General features: G+C 33.5%; 1 protein-coding gene across 8 annotated transcripts in view; it reads left to right on the top strand.

Moving 5' to 3' along the window:
* The window catches only part of LOC114880195 (diacylglycerol kinase theta), a 31,879-nt gene extending 16,982 nt beyond the window's left edge, over positions 1–14,897 (top strand). For 4 of the 8 annotated variants that reach the window (XM_029195929.2, XM_029195936.2, XM_029195932.2 and 1 more), the window contains 12 exons: positions 3,987–4,121; positions 4,194–4,328; positions 5,396–5,513; positions 5,597–5,784; positions 6,090–6,302; positions 6,474–6,608; positions 6,683–6,857; positions 7,559–7,878; positions 7,946–8,234; positions 8,363–8,522; positions 8,933–9,040; positions 11,680–14,897. In XM_029195929.2, coding sequence (XP_029051762.1) covers positions 3,987–4,121; positions 4,194–4,328; positions 5,396–5,513; positions 5,597–5,784; positions 6,090–6,302; positions 6,474–6,608; positions 6,683–6,857; positions 7,559–7,878; positions 7,946–8,234; positions 8,363–8,522; positions 8,933–9,040; positions 11,680–11,793 — 2,090 coding nt within the window. In that variant the 3' untranslated portion in view covers positions 11,794–14,897. Of the gene's footprint in view, positions 1–3,986; positions 4,122–4,193; positions 4,329–5,395; positions 5,514–5,596; positions 5,785–6,089; positions 6,303–6,473; positions 6,609–6,682; positions 6,858–7,558; positions 7,879–7,945; positions 8,235–8,362; positions 8,523–8,932; positions 9,041–9,779; positions 10,783–11,679 lie in introns of those variants that run through there. The other 4 variants (XM_029195931.2, XM_046285024.1, XM_029195930.2 and 1 more) reach the window with 3 other exon arrangements.
* The last annotated feature ends 3,210 nt before the right edge of the window (positions 14,898–18,107 follow it).

Consider the following 18,107-nt stretch of genomic DNA (forward strand, 5'->3'; position numbering starts at 1 on the left):
TTTTCTTCATAATTTTGTCTCATTGATAAAGCACTGCAGCTAATGCGCTTGCTTCAATTATGTACATGAACCTGTTATATTTAAAATGTCGTAAGTTTTGCAAATTAATATCTTAGTGTACTTATAAATTTGAATATTTTATTTTATCTTAAAATAATAAAATATTTCTTCTATCGAATTTATAATTTGAAATTGTTCTTGAAATTGAATATTTATAAAAATTTTCAGTATTATCTATCATTCTTAGTTCTACGTCATTATAAACATAAAAGGTTCATATATATTGCAAATATTGCTAATTGATAATACCAGAGATGAGTATTATCTGTTTTATTAATAATTATTGAAACAGAGTAATTATTACTATATCCAATCAATATCATTAAATATTTTAACAATATTAAAATTATTTAAAATATTCGTGGCTAATGCCAATTCTTTATTTTTATTAAAATTATATTAGGAAGGATCTCATCTCTGGTCTACAAATGTTTAAAGAAAGATCATTTTAATTTTTAACAAATCTGTACTACTGCACAAGCTGTTAAAGTGTATAAGAAGAGCTGGTTACGTAACAAGAGTATTTTTTTATCCTCTTATAAGTTTAACTTTATCATTAAACCTATACATAATACTAATTTCGATTCAATTTCATATTATCACAGTTCAATTCAATACTTCTAACAATTGTGTGACGAATTATTGCGACTAACAACTATTTTAAAAAATACAAATGATTTCAAAGAGAGATATTAATATAGTTGCTAACATCTAAATAGGAATGGATTTTAATTTGCAAAATCACATGTTATAGGTATTTACACACTAATCTATTAACACTATATGTGTGATGTAACATTTCGATTTCTCCTACAAAATCATCAAATTATCACTTCGTATTCGAAACACAAACAATAAATTATATGACATAGAAACTACATGCATGGATTATACATAATATATAAAAGATGATTTTTAAAATGAACGTGTTAATCATAAATAATATTATCTATTACATGATAAAGAGAGAAATCCTATGTTTTCCTGGAAGCCTATAAAAATACAATATGATATTTATATGTTTAATTACATACTGCATTATCTCAAAGGGTCTTCTTTTTACCTTAATTCAAAAGCAGTTGGATCCATTGGTAAATGTACAGTTCCAAGCATACTCGACTTCTCTAGGGAGAATGGTGATGCCCCTCTTCTTCTTCCTCGGGCTCACGTCTTTCTCCGTAGACCTGTCCCGACGTGACGATAGAGAGGAGAGGGTCTTGGATATACAGGGTGTCCCAGAACTGGGGTAGGAGCCGAAGAGGGATGATTGGTAAGGTCATTCTGAACAACTTTTTCCTTTGCCAAAATGTTGGTAAAGGCTTCGTTTTCGAGTTATTAACGAAAAACACTGGCCAATCAGAGCGCGCCGTTAGTGCGGGCCGAATCACGAGAGTGTTGGGTATGCTCTGAGTTCAAACCGTGGTCGTGATCAAGTGCATCGGCACTACGTCGGTATAATAGGATTCGTTGGGCAAAAGTTGTATCGAATAATGAATTAAAAAAAGAAACGAATAATAGTATCGAATTATTGATTGCTCATGAACAACGAATCCTATTACACCGATGTGGTGCCGATGCACTTGATCACGACCACGGTTTGAACGCAGAGCATACCCAACACTCTCGTGGTTCGGCCCGCGCTAAGGGCGCGCTCTGATTAGCCAGTGTTTTTCGTTAATAACTCGAAAACGAAGCCTTAAACAACATTTTGACAAAGTAAAAAATTGTTTAGAATGATCTCAGTAATCATCCCTCTTCGGCTCCTACCCCAGTTCTGGGACACCCTGTATAAACTGTTCACCGATCACAAGAAGTCCCATGAGAGTAGCACAATCTGATTGATCGCGCCCCACCTCAGCTCACACGTACCTTCGGTCGTGACGTATGATTGGTCGAAGCGATCACATCTACCAATTAGGTCCGTGTAAAACTAGGGGGTCAGTCGATGTGTACGAAGAAGGTACCCCTTCTTGCCCCGGTACCGTCCCACGAGACTTCTTGTGATCGGTAATTTCATATAAACATCTACGCGGGAAAATTTGAATCGATATTTATGCTACTATTTATATTTCTCAATTATATGCCTAATTCTATAGTATGTAATAATTAAAAGTTACATTGTATTGTTTCTAAATTTCTTTTAACATTAATATTATCAAAATCAAGTTTTCAAAACTCCTGCTTCCCCTGTAACCAGGGCCGGTTTTAGTAATATTGGCGCCCCGGGCAAGATTATCGTGGCGCCCATTCAGGGGCTAAAAAGCGCGTCAGAGAAGATGTAGACATAAATGTCGCAGCATATATGTATGTAATATTACATATGAGATGTAGATAGAGAGAAGAGACAATGAGAAAATATCGGTATATTCGCATACTAGGGATACCGCCCCCTACAGATCTAGCGCCCTGGACGATTGCCCGACCGCGCGCCTCCCTAATGCCGGCCCTGCCTGTAACGTCTCATTTTCTCTAAGGAAGCCTACTTTGCTCGATACTGTACTTACAGGACAACTGAACCGCAATGATCAATGATTAATTTACATTTCAACCTGGTATAAAATCACTAAAATTATTCTAAAATAAACTAATCGCAGCTCATTTGTCACGTGTTTGACCGTCTCTATTGAATGTTTGTTACATCATTTTTAATATACGTTTCTAGCATGCGTTGTATGTGTTGCTTCGGTGCATGTACTGTCACACTCAGCCAGCTGGATGCTATGAGAGTACCGTGACACTTGTCACACACCATGAAGTGCAAGAATTGCTACTGAATATATCTTCTTCCTATCATGTGTGTTCTGCAAATTCCATCGTGCCCGATGGTAAGAGGTGTCACTTATATATTCTAATATTTGCAGCTATTTGAAATAAATTGTATCTTCGTAACACCCCTGTATTCTCCTGTTTCTTTTTCTGTTTATTTATTTCTTTTTCGTTTCTCACTAACATCTCTTGTGGATACGATCATTGCCAGTATTTACCGCACAGACAATGCACCCTGTAGAACATTTCAAAAAAATTAATAAACAATTTTAATGTAATTAAATATCAACTTTTAGGGATAATCATTGATGGTTTGTTTGAAATGTTTCAGTAATTTCATTAACAAAATTGATTTCTTCATTTCTTGATTTAGATTCAAATTTTGAAAATTACGATTAAAAAAGATTCTAAAATTTTCTAAACCCATTTGTTATTGTAGACAACTATAATTTAAAAATAATAAATATACATACAAAAATTTCTCATCGCAGATAAAATTCCATGGACAAAATTATTTTATTGAGATAGATAATTTAATAAAAAGTGTATGGAAATGGTTAAAGTTCTGAATATGTATCTAAAATCTAAAACAATAATTTTTCAGTTTAAGCTTTTCTAAAATTACCATTTCCTGAAAAATTCTTATTTACCATTTTTATTTTCCTCAAACAAACCACCAAACGATAGAAAGAAAAACAAAAATTCTCGCACAGAATTCATCATCCAAAGATAATGCACCAAAATATCAGACCATTTCACATTCTAATCTTCCATTGACAATCTATACCATTATCGAGTATCAATTGACCCATTATCGTATACTAGCACTCATAGTAGCTCCATGTAAAGGGTTGGATCAAATAAAGACGACACGTTTGATCCACAGTGTATCATCGTGAATGATTCCCGTAAAAGACACAAGTGGAAAAGTGTCTTAGCTACTCTAGATGCTTACCATACACCATTAATGTTATCTGAGTAATGACTGCCAAGCGTATCGATTAATATATTTGCATCTTTCGATGGTAGTTGAGAGAAAGACAAGATAATTGTAACACCCAAGTTCCATGGTGTGTTGTACGGTGCTAACGATAAGTCGACGAAATGTTGGAATATTTGAAAGGCAGACGGTGAGTTACCACTTTCAATTTCTTTTCCAGCACGAAGCATATCGGAAGAGTTCAGCAGCGGGGACGCAAGGTATCGTGATAACGGTGAACCAGGATCAGGTGTTGCCTGTAGTCGCGATCCACGTTCTCGAAAGGAGAAAGAAGATAAAGAAAGAGGTGACGAAGGTATTTCAATATGTTTCATGTGGCTGACCGTTCACGGTCAACTTTTTACCGGATTCCATTCTGTTCGTGTAGAGATGATCAAGGTATACGACGGCAACAATTCCCTTAGACGACGAATATTTCGCGTGATCACGGTGTCACGGCAAGCAACCACCGAACAGGTCCTCACGTCAGCGCTTCGTGCATTTCACATTACGAAAGATCCTAGTACGTACTGTGTTGAAAATTCTTCAAACATTATACATATTTCGTTACTCGTATATCTTCCAAGGAAATTATATTATTAGCTGGTGGGAAAATAGGGGTGTTGAAAATTCTTCAAACATTATACATATTTCGTTACTCGTATATCTTCCAAGGAAATTATATTATTAGCTGGTGGGAAAATAGGGGTGGGATATTTTACTTCTCCTCAGGATGAGAAGTTGTTTTTGACTCACCGAATTAAAAATATATAGAATAGAGATAATAGAAATAACGATATGGACAATAGAAATTTTTTAAATTCGAAAATAAAAATTATTTAATTAGAGGTAAGCGTAGAGGGAGGAGTCTAAGGAAAGCCTAATTTAGAATTTTAATTGTAAGTCATTCAAGGATTTTAAAAATAAAATTTTATAGCGATAGATTACAATTAGAAAAGTACACTTATTTATTTTGTAAAATATTTTTCTCCATAATGGGAAAATATTTGTAACATCCAAATCCAAAAATCCTATACAATAAGTGTTGAGTGTAGGGTATCAAATAGTCTTTTGATTTAATATTAATTACGTATGCGTAATAGTATTAATTTAAACGTAAATCTAAAAGTAGCAAGTGTCCTACGACTTATGGAAGGGAGTGTATGTCAATAGCATTTACGCGAACTCAATCTGTCGGATGTACATACATATACGGCCACAGTAACAAAACAGTTAACCATTATATTTTACTCCCACGTTACGATCAAACCGACAACTCCAAATAGAATAGTTTTGTATCAATGGAATTGTTCCACTGACATTCGCTTCATGCTAAATGTTTTTTCTCCCCGTATGAACTCAATTAAGAAATAGATTCTATTAATTTGAACGATTTGATAAGTATACTTGCATTATTTTTCAATTATCTTCTCTTTAAACATTCAACGCATAATAATTCAACGTGGAGGTAAAGAAATTTTTTAAATTATATTTAAGGAAATTGTGGGAATACGTAGGATGGTATTTGATTGAGAAATAAATGAAAATTATAAAATTACAATTAAAATTATTTCTACTTGTTAAATCTAGGCAACTTTTACCTCACCGACCTGTATGCTACGGATGAAACCGAATTATGCGATCCAACTCCGGTTCTAAACTTGAATTCCAAAGAGGGCAAATGTCCGGCTGTCTTCTTACGATTCAAGTAAGTTTACTGGTAATTCAAGTAAGCACAGGGACACCGAGTACGTAAAAAATATTTTTCAATCTAATATTCTTCGGTTTCAGGGATAGCGAAAACGGAGAAGTACGTGTCTACCCAGGCAAACTACAGGTATCTGAACCATTCTGTATAGTACCTGTCACAGAAACGACAACCGTCGCAGATTTAATCGAGGAAGCGCTTCAGAGATTCGGTTTACAAAATTTCAAATCAGAGGACTACAGATGCAGCGAGATCCTTTTGGATCGTGATGGTAAATGTCCATTTAATCTTCATGATATTCTGTATTCAGAAAAGAAACGAAAAAAAAAATAGTATTGGTTTAAATTACACAAAATTATTCTTAATCTTTCAAAACAGTGTAATATTACATTTTCATGTTAATATTGTTAAATAATTATTATGAAAAATAGCACTGCAGAAAAATTATATTTGCACCAAATACAATTGAATTTAATTTTTTAAATAAATGTGTTATCTTTGATTTGCATTTATTTAAAATAATTTTAAACATCTTCTGATTGATATCAATTTTGTATAATAATTGCGTTTGTTCAGTCACCGAAAGGGTATTATCTCGCGATGAAAAGCCATGGGAAATCGTGAAACAGCTAGGCAAAGATTCTATCAGACAAATGGAATTGATGCGATTCTACCTGCAGCTGAAACAAGATCCCCATGGACCTAATTTAGCTTTATTCGTGGGTAATCTGCCGCCAAATCTCTCTGAAAGAAGTTATGAAAATATGTTGACCGACTTCTTAGGCAAAGGTGAGAATTTGCCTATAATTTAATATAATATAAAATTTTAAACTTGGAATCTAAAATGTAGAAAAGATTAAATATTTGAAAATCAAAAAGTGAATCGAATAATAGAGAATTTCAAAACTCTACACAATCGCATAATAATTATTTATGTAACTAATAATAATTTTTATCTAGAGAACAAATTCTCCTCTATTGGTCCGATATATTACGAATACGGCTCGATGGTGATTATTTATGAAGATTCCAACAAAGCAGTCAGAGCATTGTACACCTTGCGAGAATCAAAATACGAGGACAAACACCTTTTAGGTATTATCATACCCTTCGATTTGATAAGTATTTTTTAAAAGAATATTTTCATTGACAATATTTCATTTTTATAGTTATGCTGTTACCGAGTATCGAACCAAGTATGGTACCATCTGGCGTGCAACCATTACTTGTCTTCGTGAACGTAAAATCTGGTGGTTGCCAGGGTTTGCAGTTGATCTCCAGCTTTCGTAAACTGTTGAACCCTTATCAGGTGTTTGATCTCGACAATGGAGGTCCACTTCCCGGGTATGCAAGAAAAAAAGATACGAATAATCAATTTCATTGAATGAATCACTTCAAAATTAGGACTTAAAGAATTATCATTTATCATTTAACACTAGAACTATCAATGTTTAATGCAAGCTTATTTTTCAATTGAAAATAATGTAGAAAAGTAAATAGATAAAAGATGAAAAATAATTTTAATATACAGTGGGTCGCAAAAGTATTCGCACACCGTTTAAAACAGATTACCTTCTTTAAAATTCGACCAAATGACTTGAGATTTCTCGAGAAGCTATGCAAATTAATTTACTAACAATAAGATATGTGCTTTTGTCGTTTTAAACAATTTTAATTCGGCGAAATCGGGAAAGAAATAGTAAAAGGCAATTTTTTTACTTTTTTATCTGAGCCTGTAATGAAAATTTAAAATACATATGTTATGTGTATGCTGAAAATTTCATCGAGATCGATCAATATACTTAGAAGTTACAAGTAATTAAAATTTCCGAAAATCGCGACTTTTCGTCTAACAATAAGAACATAACTAGTCACGTTCTTTTGCAGCCCACTGTATACATCCATTCTTTATCTCGATAATAGCCAACATACATTTCAACAAAGATACCTCGATAAAATTGATGAATTAAAATAAGAAATTAGAAATCAGTGATTATTGATTGGTTCGGTAGTTCTAGCGTTAATTACTCGTTATTCTATCGTAGACTGTACGTTTTCCGTCACATCAAGGACTACAAAATCTTAGTATGCGGTGGAGATGGAACGGTCGGATGGGTACTGCAATGTTTGGACAACGTAGGTCAGGACAGCGAGTGTTCCTCACCTGCTTGCGCCATCGTACCCTTGGGTACCGGAAACGACCTGGCACGTGTACTCTGCTGGGGCGCCGGTTACACAGGCGACGAAGATCCTTTGAATTTACTCCGTGACGTTATCGATGCGGAGAAATCTTTGCTGGACAGATGGACGGTAGTTTTCCATCCCGAAGAGAAGGAGGACAAACAGACGGCTACCAATGCAGGAGGTCTGTCGGATCGAATTTTATCGGTTCGAACGTGATTTATCATTATTTTTCAATTTACATGTTACAGGAGCAAGCTCCACCAGCGAGGATAATACGCAGATATTCGTGATGAATAATTATTTCGGTATCGGTCTGGACGCTGACTTGTGCTTGGACTTTCACAATGCCAGAGAAGAGAACCCGAATAAATTTCGAAGCAGATTACGCAATAAAAGTGTCTACGTCTCGATAGGTTTGCGGAAGATGGTGAAACGGACACTGTGCAAAGATCTGCATAAAGAAATCCGATTGGAGGTGGACGGAAGGCTTGTCGAATTACCTCAAGTCGAGGGAATAATTATCATGAATATTTTGAGGTAATTCGTTCAGTTCGTTCTTGGTTCAGATAACATATTTTGAGATATTTGAAAAAATGGCTGCTTTTTCTGAAATTAAATTTCATTATTGAATGATAATTGCATTGTAATTTCTTTCTAAATAATAGTTGGGGCTCCGGGGCAAATCCTTGGGGACCAGATACCAGCGAGGATCAGTTTTATACACCGAACCATGGGGATGGAATCCTAGAGGTGGTTGGTGTCACAGGTGTGATGCATCTGGGGCAAATTCAATCTGGTCTTCGTACAGGGATGAGGATAGCCCAGGTACGTCCTAATTAAATAATAGTTCGTTAGAATTATTTTATTTTCATCGTTGTATGCTTAACACGTTGAATTACAACTATCGTTGCACCAGTCGTTGACTTGCATCACTGAATTTACCATGTAGTTTCATTGCAGCTCCTGTAATTAAGAATTATTCTAAATTACTAAAGAGAAGTGATTTTTAGTAGTTCAAATATTATTCTAAAAATTGAAATTCCTAATATGAATCAATTTTTATATTACCTTATTATTTTTTTTAACAATGTTGATTAATATTCTGTAAAAATGATATGTTCATAAAAATGTTTGAAATTCATCATTTTCTAACATTGTCATTTGCAAATTACCATCTATAATGAAATGTAAATAATATTCTGATATCTGATTGTTTTTTGATAAATGTTTTATAGGGAGGTCATATAAAAATCCATTTGCACTCTGATATACCAGTACAAGTAGACGGAGAACCGTGGATCCAGAGTCCAGGAGATATTGTTGTATTAAAGTCAGCATTGAAGGTAATCTTGTTATAATTATTTGTAACGGTTCCATAATTCTATCGAAATTTAAAACAGAATGGATGCATTTGTATAAGTATACTCTAAATCGATCATAAATCCAATTTTGTAATACAGTCTAAGTCTCATATAAAATTGTATAAATAATCTTCTTTTAAATACAAATAAAAACATACGAAGTTACAAGAGTCATCAATTCTGTAAAATGTAATTCTGTGCAATAGAACTTTTTATTTAGCTATTGATTATCAACTTTAATTGATTATATTATTTATTTAGTGCATTGTCAAAAAAAATTATTAGATCTAACTAATGTGACATATAATAATTTATTAGTAATGCAATTTAAGTCTAATTCCTAATTAAAATTACACATATTTGAACAAAAACCCCTGATATTTCCAAAATAAATAAGAAATTTTTAATTAAAATTGAAACTTTTGTTTATTTACACTAAACTCTTGTCAATTGTCAAAGGATTCATCAATAGATATTATACGAGGCATTCATTCTGTCTTGTTTCACATAGAATTACATAGTAGAACAATCTAAATACTTGTCGCACGTTGAATATCCCGCAGGATAAATCGCACGCATTAGCCGCTAGAAACGATACTAATTAACGATGCTGTAGCAATCACCAATAAGAGTGTTACCCAACTGCTGGTGTCCGGCAGAGCATGCATTCCTCCCCGAATCGCACACTACTAATCTCTCCTTGTTCCTTTGTTCGCTCCAGGCTACCATGTTGAAGAAAAATAAGATCAAGCGTCGGAATACCGAACCGTCGATCCCACCCGCTAATGGGGAGGGGTGCAAGAGCACGGACGAGAGTACCAACAAAGCCTAAAATGAAGTTTGCGGCTAGATCGATCGGTTTAATTCCACGAAACGAACTTTCAACCCGTAACCACCACCTAGACTTCCCCAAAATGTGCATAACGTGCAGCGATATAGGGGAGTTTCGGTGTGGCCACCCTACCAAAATAACACACACACACACACATTATATAAATACACATTACATCACAGACGAACACATTTGTGTACACTTCCGGTGTAGTGAGAGCTCACCATCGATGTTCCGCCGCATGCCCTGTGTGCCAATGCTCTTGATGTACATCGGGATAACTAATTAGTTTTTAGAAAGTTTTCCTTTTCAAAATTATTTCTACACTTTGCAAATAAACTGGCTCATTTTATTATTTTTAGGGGTTTCAAATAATTTCAAATAATTCTATTTATTTGATAAAATATTTGTTAATGAATGATGCTAATTTTTTAATTTTGATTTGTATTTCGTTCTGGTGATCAAGAAAATTTAAGTTGAATTTTAAGTAGCATAAAGAAGTGTGATTGATAATTAAAACTTATCTAAGAACTATTAGTAATCCTGACACTTTAATGCTCCACGCAATTCAAGCTTGTCGTAATGCAGTGTTGTGAAAAACTGAAGGTTTAACAAAAGTTTGTTGATATATTTTGTCAAGCAATGTACAATACGCAATGACAATCATGTTATTATGATTATTAAACGAGGAAGATCGTGCTTCAATTTTTGAAAAATGGGAATGGACACAGATTAATCCATATGTTTGTGAATAAATGTAAATTTAAATTACTGTTGATGATAAATTCTATATCTATTTTATACGAAGGGTGAAAATTTCATTATAATAAATTGATTGTTTCATTTGATTAAATATCTTATTAAGCACAGCTTAATTTAAAAATTATTTACATTTTACAATTTTATAATTTTCATGCTACTCGAAAATTTTAAAGATTATTTCATATACATATATATGATTAACAATGGAGACGTTTATTTTCAATTTTTAAAACATATTGAATTTAAAAGAAATTCAATTGTGTTTATGATATTAAATATAGATTTTTGTTCTGAAACCTATACCTTTTCACAACACTATCAATGATTTTATAATTGTGCATATTTTCTCAAATAATACTTTTCAGCTTGTACTTCTTACAATTAACCCTTGAAGGACCTTGTGAAATTTGTTACCTAAATTAATTTAATTAAATTAACGACGAATTTCAAATAAAATTTAAACTTTAAATCATTCGTTAAGACAACAAAGCTAAAGAGATCCTAGGTAAGGTTTTTTCTAGTTTCTCCTTGGGTTCTCCCAAGATCGGATATAGATGGTGGGAAATTTTAACCCTTCTTCGAACAGAGGCAGTAGTTACTCCTGAAATCTTAAAATTAAACTCTCTTTAATTCTCAATTATCTTATCAAATTTGTAAACATTGTAAAGCAGATTCGAAACCATCCATTTGAAAAAAGGATTAATTAACAAGAGCATACATTTCATAAGAGTGTACGATACTTATTGAATTAAGAAAAAAGTGAAAAAATAATCTTTAGCTAATCAAAGAGAAATATTTTCAAAGTAAACGATATGTAACTATTTCATCCAGGTCCTTCGATGGTTAATTAACTGTTCGTTTCACTTCTCTATTCGTTCCACGAGCATCCTCCTCTCTGTTGGTCTCTGAGTGTTCTGGCTGTTGTAACGTCGGTGTGTTTTTTTCTTTCACGGTCTGGCTGGCATTTGCCACTTATCTCTGAATTGCGCTCCTCTGTGGCGGCCCCTGTAATCCTCTCCCTTCCTAGGCCACGATGCTGAAGAAGACCAAGGGTAAAATTAAACGGCGTAACACAGAGTCCAGCATGCAGCTGGCACTTCAGGCCGCTCCCTCGAATTACCCGGAACCTGAAGTCTTCTGAGTGACCGATCGTTCTCCCCCGTGCAAACGGAACGAGGATGTCGCGTCACGAATCATACCGTCACGTACAATTAACACGCGAAAGCGACACAGCTCTAGTACAACACGAAATCGGCCTCGAAATTCGTCTGTCTGACCACGGTCGCACGTTGTACGAACATGAAACTCAATGCACAAAACAGAAATACAATAAAATAAAAAGAAAATAAAAAATACAATTACACCCGGTCTGATCACACGAAAAACGCAAGGGAAACTCCTCCAGGAAAAGCCAGGATGAACAAACGATACCTACCGAAGAAGATGAAAGAGAAGTAGAAGAAGAAGAAGAAGAAGAAGAAAACAAACGCTCGTCTAAGGACACTTCATTATGAACTCAATTAATCTTTAATGTCCCCTTCCGAGTTGCTAGGAAAACTAGATCTCATTTTTAAATGTTAATGATCATTATATAGCATTGTACGTAGCTTCGATCGATATTTTTTTAGTAAAAGATAAAGAGAAAAAGAAAGGTGACGATAAAAAGAGAACGAACGAACGAACGAACGAGTGTGTACGCGTGTGTGAGTGCGTGAATGTGAACGAGCAAATGATAGCAACTACGAGATAACGTTTTACCAAGGAAAGCAGTATTGAATGAAAATTTTTCTCCTGTTTATTCGCTTGACATACCTGCGCGTTTACGTTGGTATAGTTGATTATTTAGTCCCGGACAAGCGACGATGGTGGACCGTAACTGTACATGACTTTTTTCGTATCGGTATTGTACCGATTCACCGGTGAGATATCACGGTACGAATGCCCCCGTTATCAAGAGTATCGAGTACATAAAATTGTTATTAATATATATATTTATATATATACATATATATAAATATATAAAATATTTATGATTGAATATTAATATATTTACAAATAAAACAAAGAAGAGTAATGTATTAGTATTACGATCTTAAGTTGTGATAACTGTTGTGCGTCTGACTGCTGGGCAGTCTGGAATTTATAAGAGAAAACAAATACCAGTGGCAGTCAGTCATTTCATAGGATACGTGAAAATAAAACGAACTAGAAGAAATAAAAAACATACAAAAAAAAAGGAAGAAAGAAACGATGAAGATCAGAGAACGAATAAACGTAACAAATATTTGCCAATTCGTCTGGATCCAGATGGATGAAGAGGAAATGTTAGGGACGACTTGGCAAACGTTCTCCGCTCGGTTCTATCGAAGTTCTTCTTCTTCCACGAAGGAAACACAATTATTTGCCTGAGCCAAACGGTCGGCAACACATTCCACTGTAACGTGGTCGAGAGATAGATGGACGCATGTACATTTCTAAACAATGCCAAAGGAACTTCTAACGTGCTAACACTTTCACGCTGTTTGGACACCACTCGTGGGCCGATTTGGATATTTTCTTTTTTTTTTTTTTTTTAATGGGTGATAGAATCGAAGAGAGGAGGATCGGCTACATGGGATCGTGGATCGTGTTCATATTGGACCCTTCGTTGGCATCGTTCGGTTAAGAGACAATTTCGGTGCCAAACAGTTGTACATAATACTGTAAATGTAGGCGTAAAACCAAAAAGAAAACACACACAGATATGATGGAAAGAATTTATTCGTGGCGACAGAGAACGAGCCGCTGGTTTCGTTGCATGCCGGACATTGAGCAGAAATAATCATGTCCTCCCTGAAGGCAACACGAATTTGATTCACGGGAAAAACGTGTCGCGTCGCGTTGCGTTTCGATCATCGAGGAACATTGATGATGCCTTTCACGCGGGAACTCTAACACGGAAGCGCGTTCCCAGAGGAAGTCGAAGAATGCGCGCGCATCGCCTCCTTTCGTTCGCTTTGCAACAGAGACGCTTGTAGAAACACTACGCTACACCTGCATCCACTTTTTAAATAATTGCTAGATTTATTTTTCGAGGGTGTCTCTCCCTGATGCCAAGGTTCATTTCTTATCGAGAGACTGTCATTTCCGGATGGTTGATCGGTCTCTCTCGTTAAAGAAGGTCACAACCTGCCAATGATGCATGGGCTCAGTCGTTCGTGCTCGACATCCGGTTTCAGAGCGTGGACGATGCATCGGCGGCAGATTGAAATCGCGAGTTCGTTTTTCAATTTGATTAAATGGAAATATATCTTTAGCATGTCTATCGTAAGAATGAATTCGAATTATACAGGATATTTCGTGACATGTGGAGCAGATTTTAAAACATTGATAAGGATTAATTTCTACGTATCGAAAGAAGAAATTTGGTTTTTATCATTTTCATAGTTTAATCTGTTAATTAAGGAAGATATCTTATGTATTAAGTAAAAGGATTCATGAATAATCAGTCATAACATATTTCGGTTATCGCATTTACGTGAATTTCTTTATCTAGCAGATAAAAATTAATGAATCATTGATTGATGAGTTAAACTGCCAGCTGCACGATATAAATAAATTCTGAAGATACCAAGAATCTATCAAACAGTATAATAAGAAAATTAGTAAAATCAGCTACCATTGAAAATAATAATTCAGAAACAATATTAAATATAAAGAAATCTAAAAATATCACAATTTGTGAAACAGCCTGTATAAATAAGAATAGAGATACATATTCGACGTGAATAGAATTAATTTTTCCTTATCAGCGAACTCGACGAACACCTTCTCCTAGGTTTCATATTTATTTATTTATTTATTTATTGTATTTGTAGACGGACTTCCTGCGAACGCGTCTCCGTATTATTTTCTATCAATTAAGAGCGAGAGAGGATGGTAAAAGTATACATGGGATCAGATGTGACACGTTTTAGGGACGATCTTTCGTTTCTCGTACCGTAGAACGATGTACTGTGCGAAGAACAAATTCGTTGTTAATTAATATCGATGTATCACGCGTAAAAAGAAGTGGTACAAAATCGTGCGAACGAATTGTTGCCGAGTTTACGCGAATAATTTACGTTTTACCCTAATTGTGGATAGTTTCGACGTGCGCAACAAACGTTATTGTATATCCGCGAAAGGGCGAGGTTTTTGTTTCAATCATGTCTTGGCGTGTATTACGGAAAGTGTGGAATATTACATAAATTAATGTACACATTATTCTGTGGACTTCTGATGCTTTTATTCATTCCATACCAGTAGATTTTATCCCTAATCCCTGGATCAATTAGATGTTTCTTTGAAACCTATTTATTTTCTTTTTAAATATTTCTTATTTATTTTTTAAATATTTCTGATTTATTTCAAGTATAATTTAATTACTTCTAAAATCACTGTCAATTGTTCTGCAAATATTTTTGCATATTCAATCTCATAGAAATAGATTGTAAGTTGTGAATGATTACATTCCCCATAGTTTATAACAATCCATATCATGGAATCGTACTCGAGTACGTCTTAAATATCAATGATTAGAAATATTCCTTTTTTATTTTTACGACTAGAAATTGTAAGCGATGGAAGTGCTTAAACACAGCAAACTTTTATTCATACGTATTCATTATGTTTATTTATTAATTTTCTTTTGTAATTCAAGTTCAAAAATACGAACATGACTTTTTTTTTAAGACAGTTACTAAAGATTACACAAACAATATATTATTATTATATACGAATAAGTGTAGGTCTTAACTATTACCCTGATACCGTTGTCAGAAATTGGTGCTACTTATCTGATCAGGGTTTTCCAAAAGTCATAAAGCTTTTGTACATGTAATAGAGCATTCGTAACAGTACGTAACGAGAAGATAATTATTCCTTGCCAACTACATTAGAAGCGTATGAAAGGTTGCATTAATAGCATTTAAGAACCCTCAAAAGGTTGCCATTAAATCATTATAACGAAACATTAGTTACAAACAGATAATTAGAGTATTATAGTAATGATAGATATGAATAATAAGAAATTTTTGTTACATTTATTTCAAAATAACAATAGATGTTAGAATTAAAAATTTCAAATTTATCGCTCTAAATATGATTAGATAGCCGTAATAATATCCTAGGAATTATTTTTAACGTAAACAAGTATTTTTATGTTGATAACCTAGATTAAGTTTTCAATTTGTATATACCTTGGTATCGTTCTAAGTTATTGATTGATGAACCTCGAATGATTTCTTTTTGTTACATAATCACTAGGATAAAAATTCGAGAGATGTTAATTCGAAATTTGAAGAGTCATTTTATTAGAACCACTTCAGGTTTGAAAAACAGCACCTATTCATAACATAAAAATTTGAATTATAATTTATCAAAGAATATTTTATTTTTATATTACACAATTTATTTAAAATATAAATAAGTGATTCGATGACTCTTTGATATCTTTTTTCTACAAGACTTCAGTATCTTGCTTAATAGAAAATTTAAATTGGTATATTAATATTGAACACCCCGTATATGAAAGCTATTTCCACCATATAATCTCTACACCGCCCTCTTTCATGTACCATATACATTTATCAATCGTATGTATCATTAAAAACACTACACATGTTTTAGATACCATAAATATCCTTTCTAAACTTGGAATTATTTTTCTTCTAATAATATTCACAATACTTTAAAATTCAACATTCAGAATTTTGTATAAAGTTGAATATATCGAAATGTCCTTTCATGATTAGCGTTCATAAAATTTGAAGCAATTCATTATAACATATATGTTTAGGTGTTCCCCACGGAATGTATTTCCCAGTTTAGGGGGTAAATCATCTACCTGAGGGTTAATCACATACTCGAGGGGAAAGTTTCGACATTTTCCCATAGGAGAAATTTCCAGGTACGTAGGAACTAATTATAAGACAATTCTATAGAGCTTTGGAAATTCCATGGGTAAAGGTAAACGTAGAACCTGTTTAACCACATGCCACTTCAATGACATCCGAAGATTCAAGATGCTTGCTCAAATTAATCACTGATTAATCAATGTAATATCTACTAAATGATAACTATTATTATAACTGCAAAATTGTTAAATATTACTAAAAACTTCAAAGATAAATATTGAAAATTATTATCAAATTATTGTTATTCTTCAGTATACTTAATGCAAAAATTAATGATTAATTAAAGATTAATGATTAATAAAGCAAATTTTAATGAATAAAACAACAGAATATTGTTATAAACGTATAATAAAATAGTAAATGATACATGAAAATCTAATAAGCTTAAAGTGAATAATTTTATAAATTTTACTATAATAATTGTGTATGAATGAGAATAAGATTTCTTGCAAGAAAGATCTTGTACCGATCACAAATTAATATAGAAATAGCAACAAAAGCCATTTCTCTATTGATATGTAAAAGAACGTTTATATTCTTGAAACTCGGCACGTGGCAGTAGCGATAGTGAAAGAAACGGAAACGGAAATAGTAATACAGCACCTAGCTAGACATCTGCTTACCCTTCTGAAATCATCTTACAAGATTTTTCAAGGGGCACGACATTCTAAATAGAGTATGCTTTTCACGGCAAAGAGGTCCCGTGGAAAAAACCTAACTGTACGGAAGTATATTATTGTAGGCCATGTGGCGACCAGAACTTTTCAAGAACAGAAACGACCCAAGACATCTGGGTACTCGAATACGTGCCGTAGAATCCTTAGTTACCGGAAGGGAAATGAGAGAGAAATTTTCCTTGAATTCTTTGAAAATTTGTAAGCATTGGAACGTCTGAAAGAGAACAAAGCCATTTGGATAACAATAAGAAGAATTATATGAAAATCTTCAAAAAAATACCAAATAATGAATATCCATAAAATTATATTTTAATTTCTATAATTAAAATAAATTATAAAATTTGAATACTTTATGACCCATGATATACTATCTATCAGTTTTACAGGTAATAGATATTTCGATAAAATGGTTCGACCGATATTTCATTAATTTTAAAAATATCAATGAGATAGATACCGCACTATCATCAGATTTATTTTTATCATTCATAAATCTCTCAATTATTGTGTGAATTGCGTTTAAGAGTTGTCGAAATATTCGCAATTGAAGGGAATAAATATTACGAGTGCAAAATGTTGAAAACAGTAAAAAGGTTTCAAATTCCTTATCTCTGTGTTTGATAATATAATTATGACTTGTTTTATTTCAATAGTTTCAATAGCTTGGCTCCTGTAATAATTATTATTGATGATATTTTCAAGGGTTTCCTCTCTTGTTAAGAAGCAAAAGTTGATCTAGATAAATATTTAGAGAAGGGAAAGTACCAGTAGTCTGGTTGTCTGGAAAAAGTAGTTCTGTCTGCAATGCTTCTTCGTGACGTTATATCTTGTTACATGTATTT

This window comes from Osmia bicornis, chromosome 3 (genome assembly GCF_907164935.1).
Source record: "Osmia bicornis bicornis chromosome 3, iOsmBic2.1, whole genome shotgun sequence".
In the NCBI taxonomy this organism is placed as follows: Eukaryota; Metazoa; Arthropoda; class Insecta; order Hymenoptera; family Megachilidae; genus Osmia; species Osmia bicornis.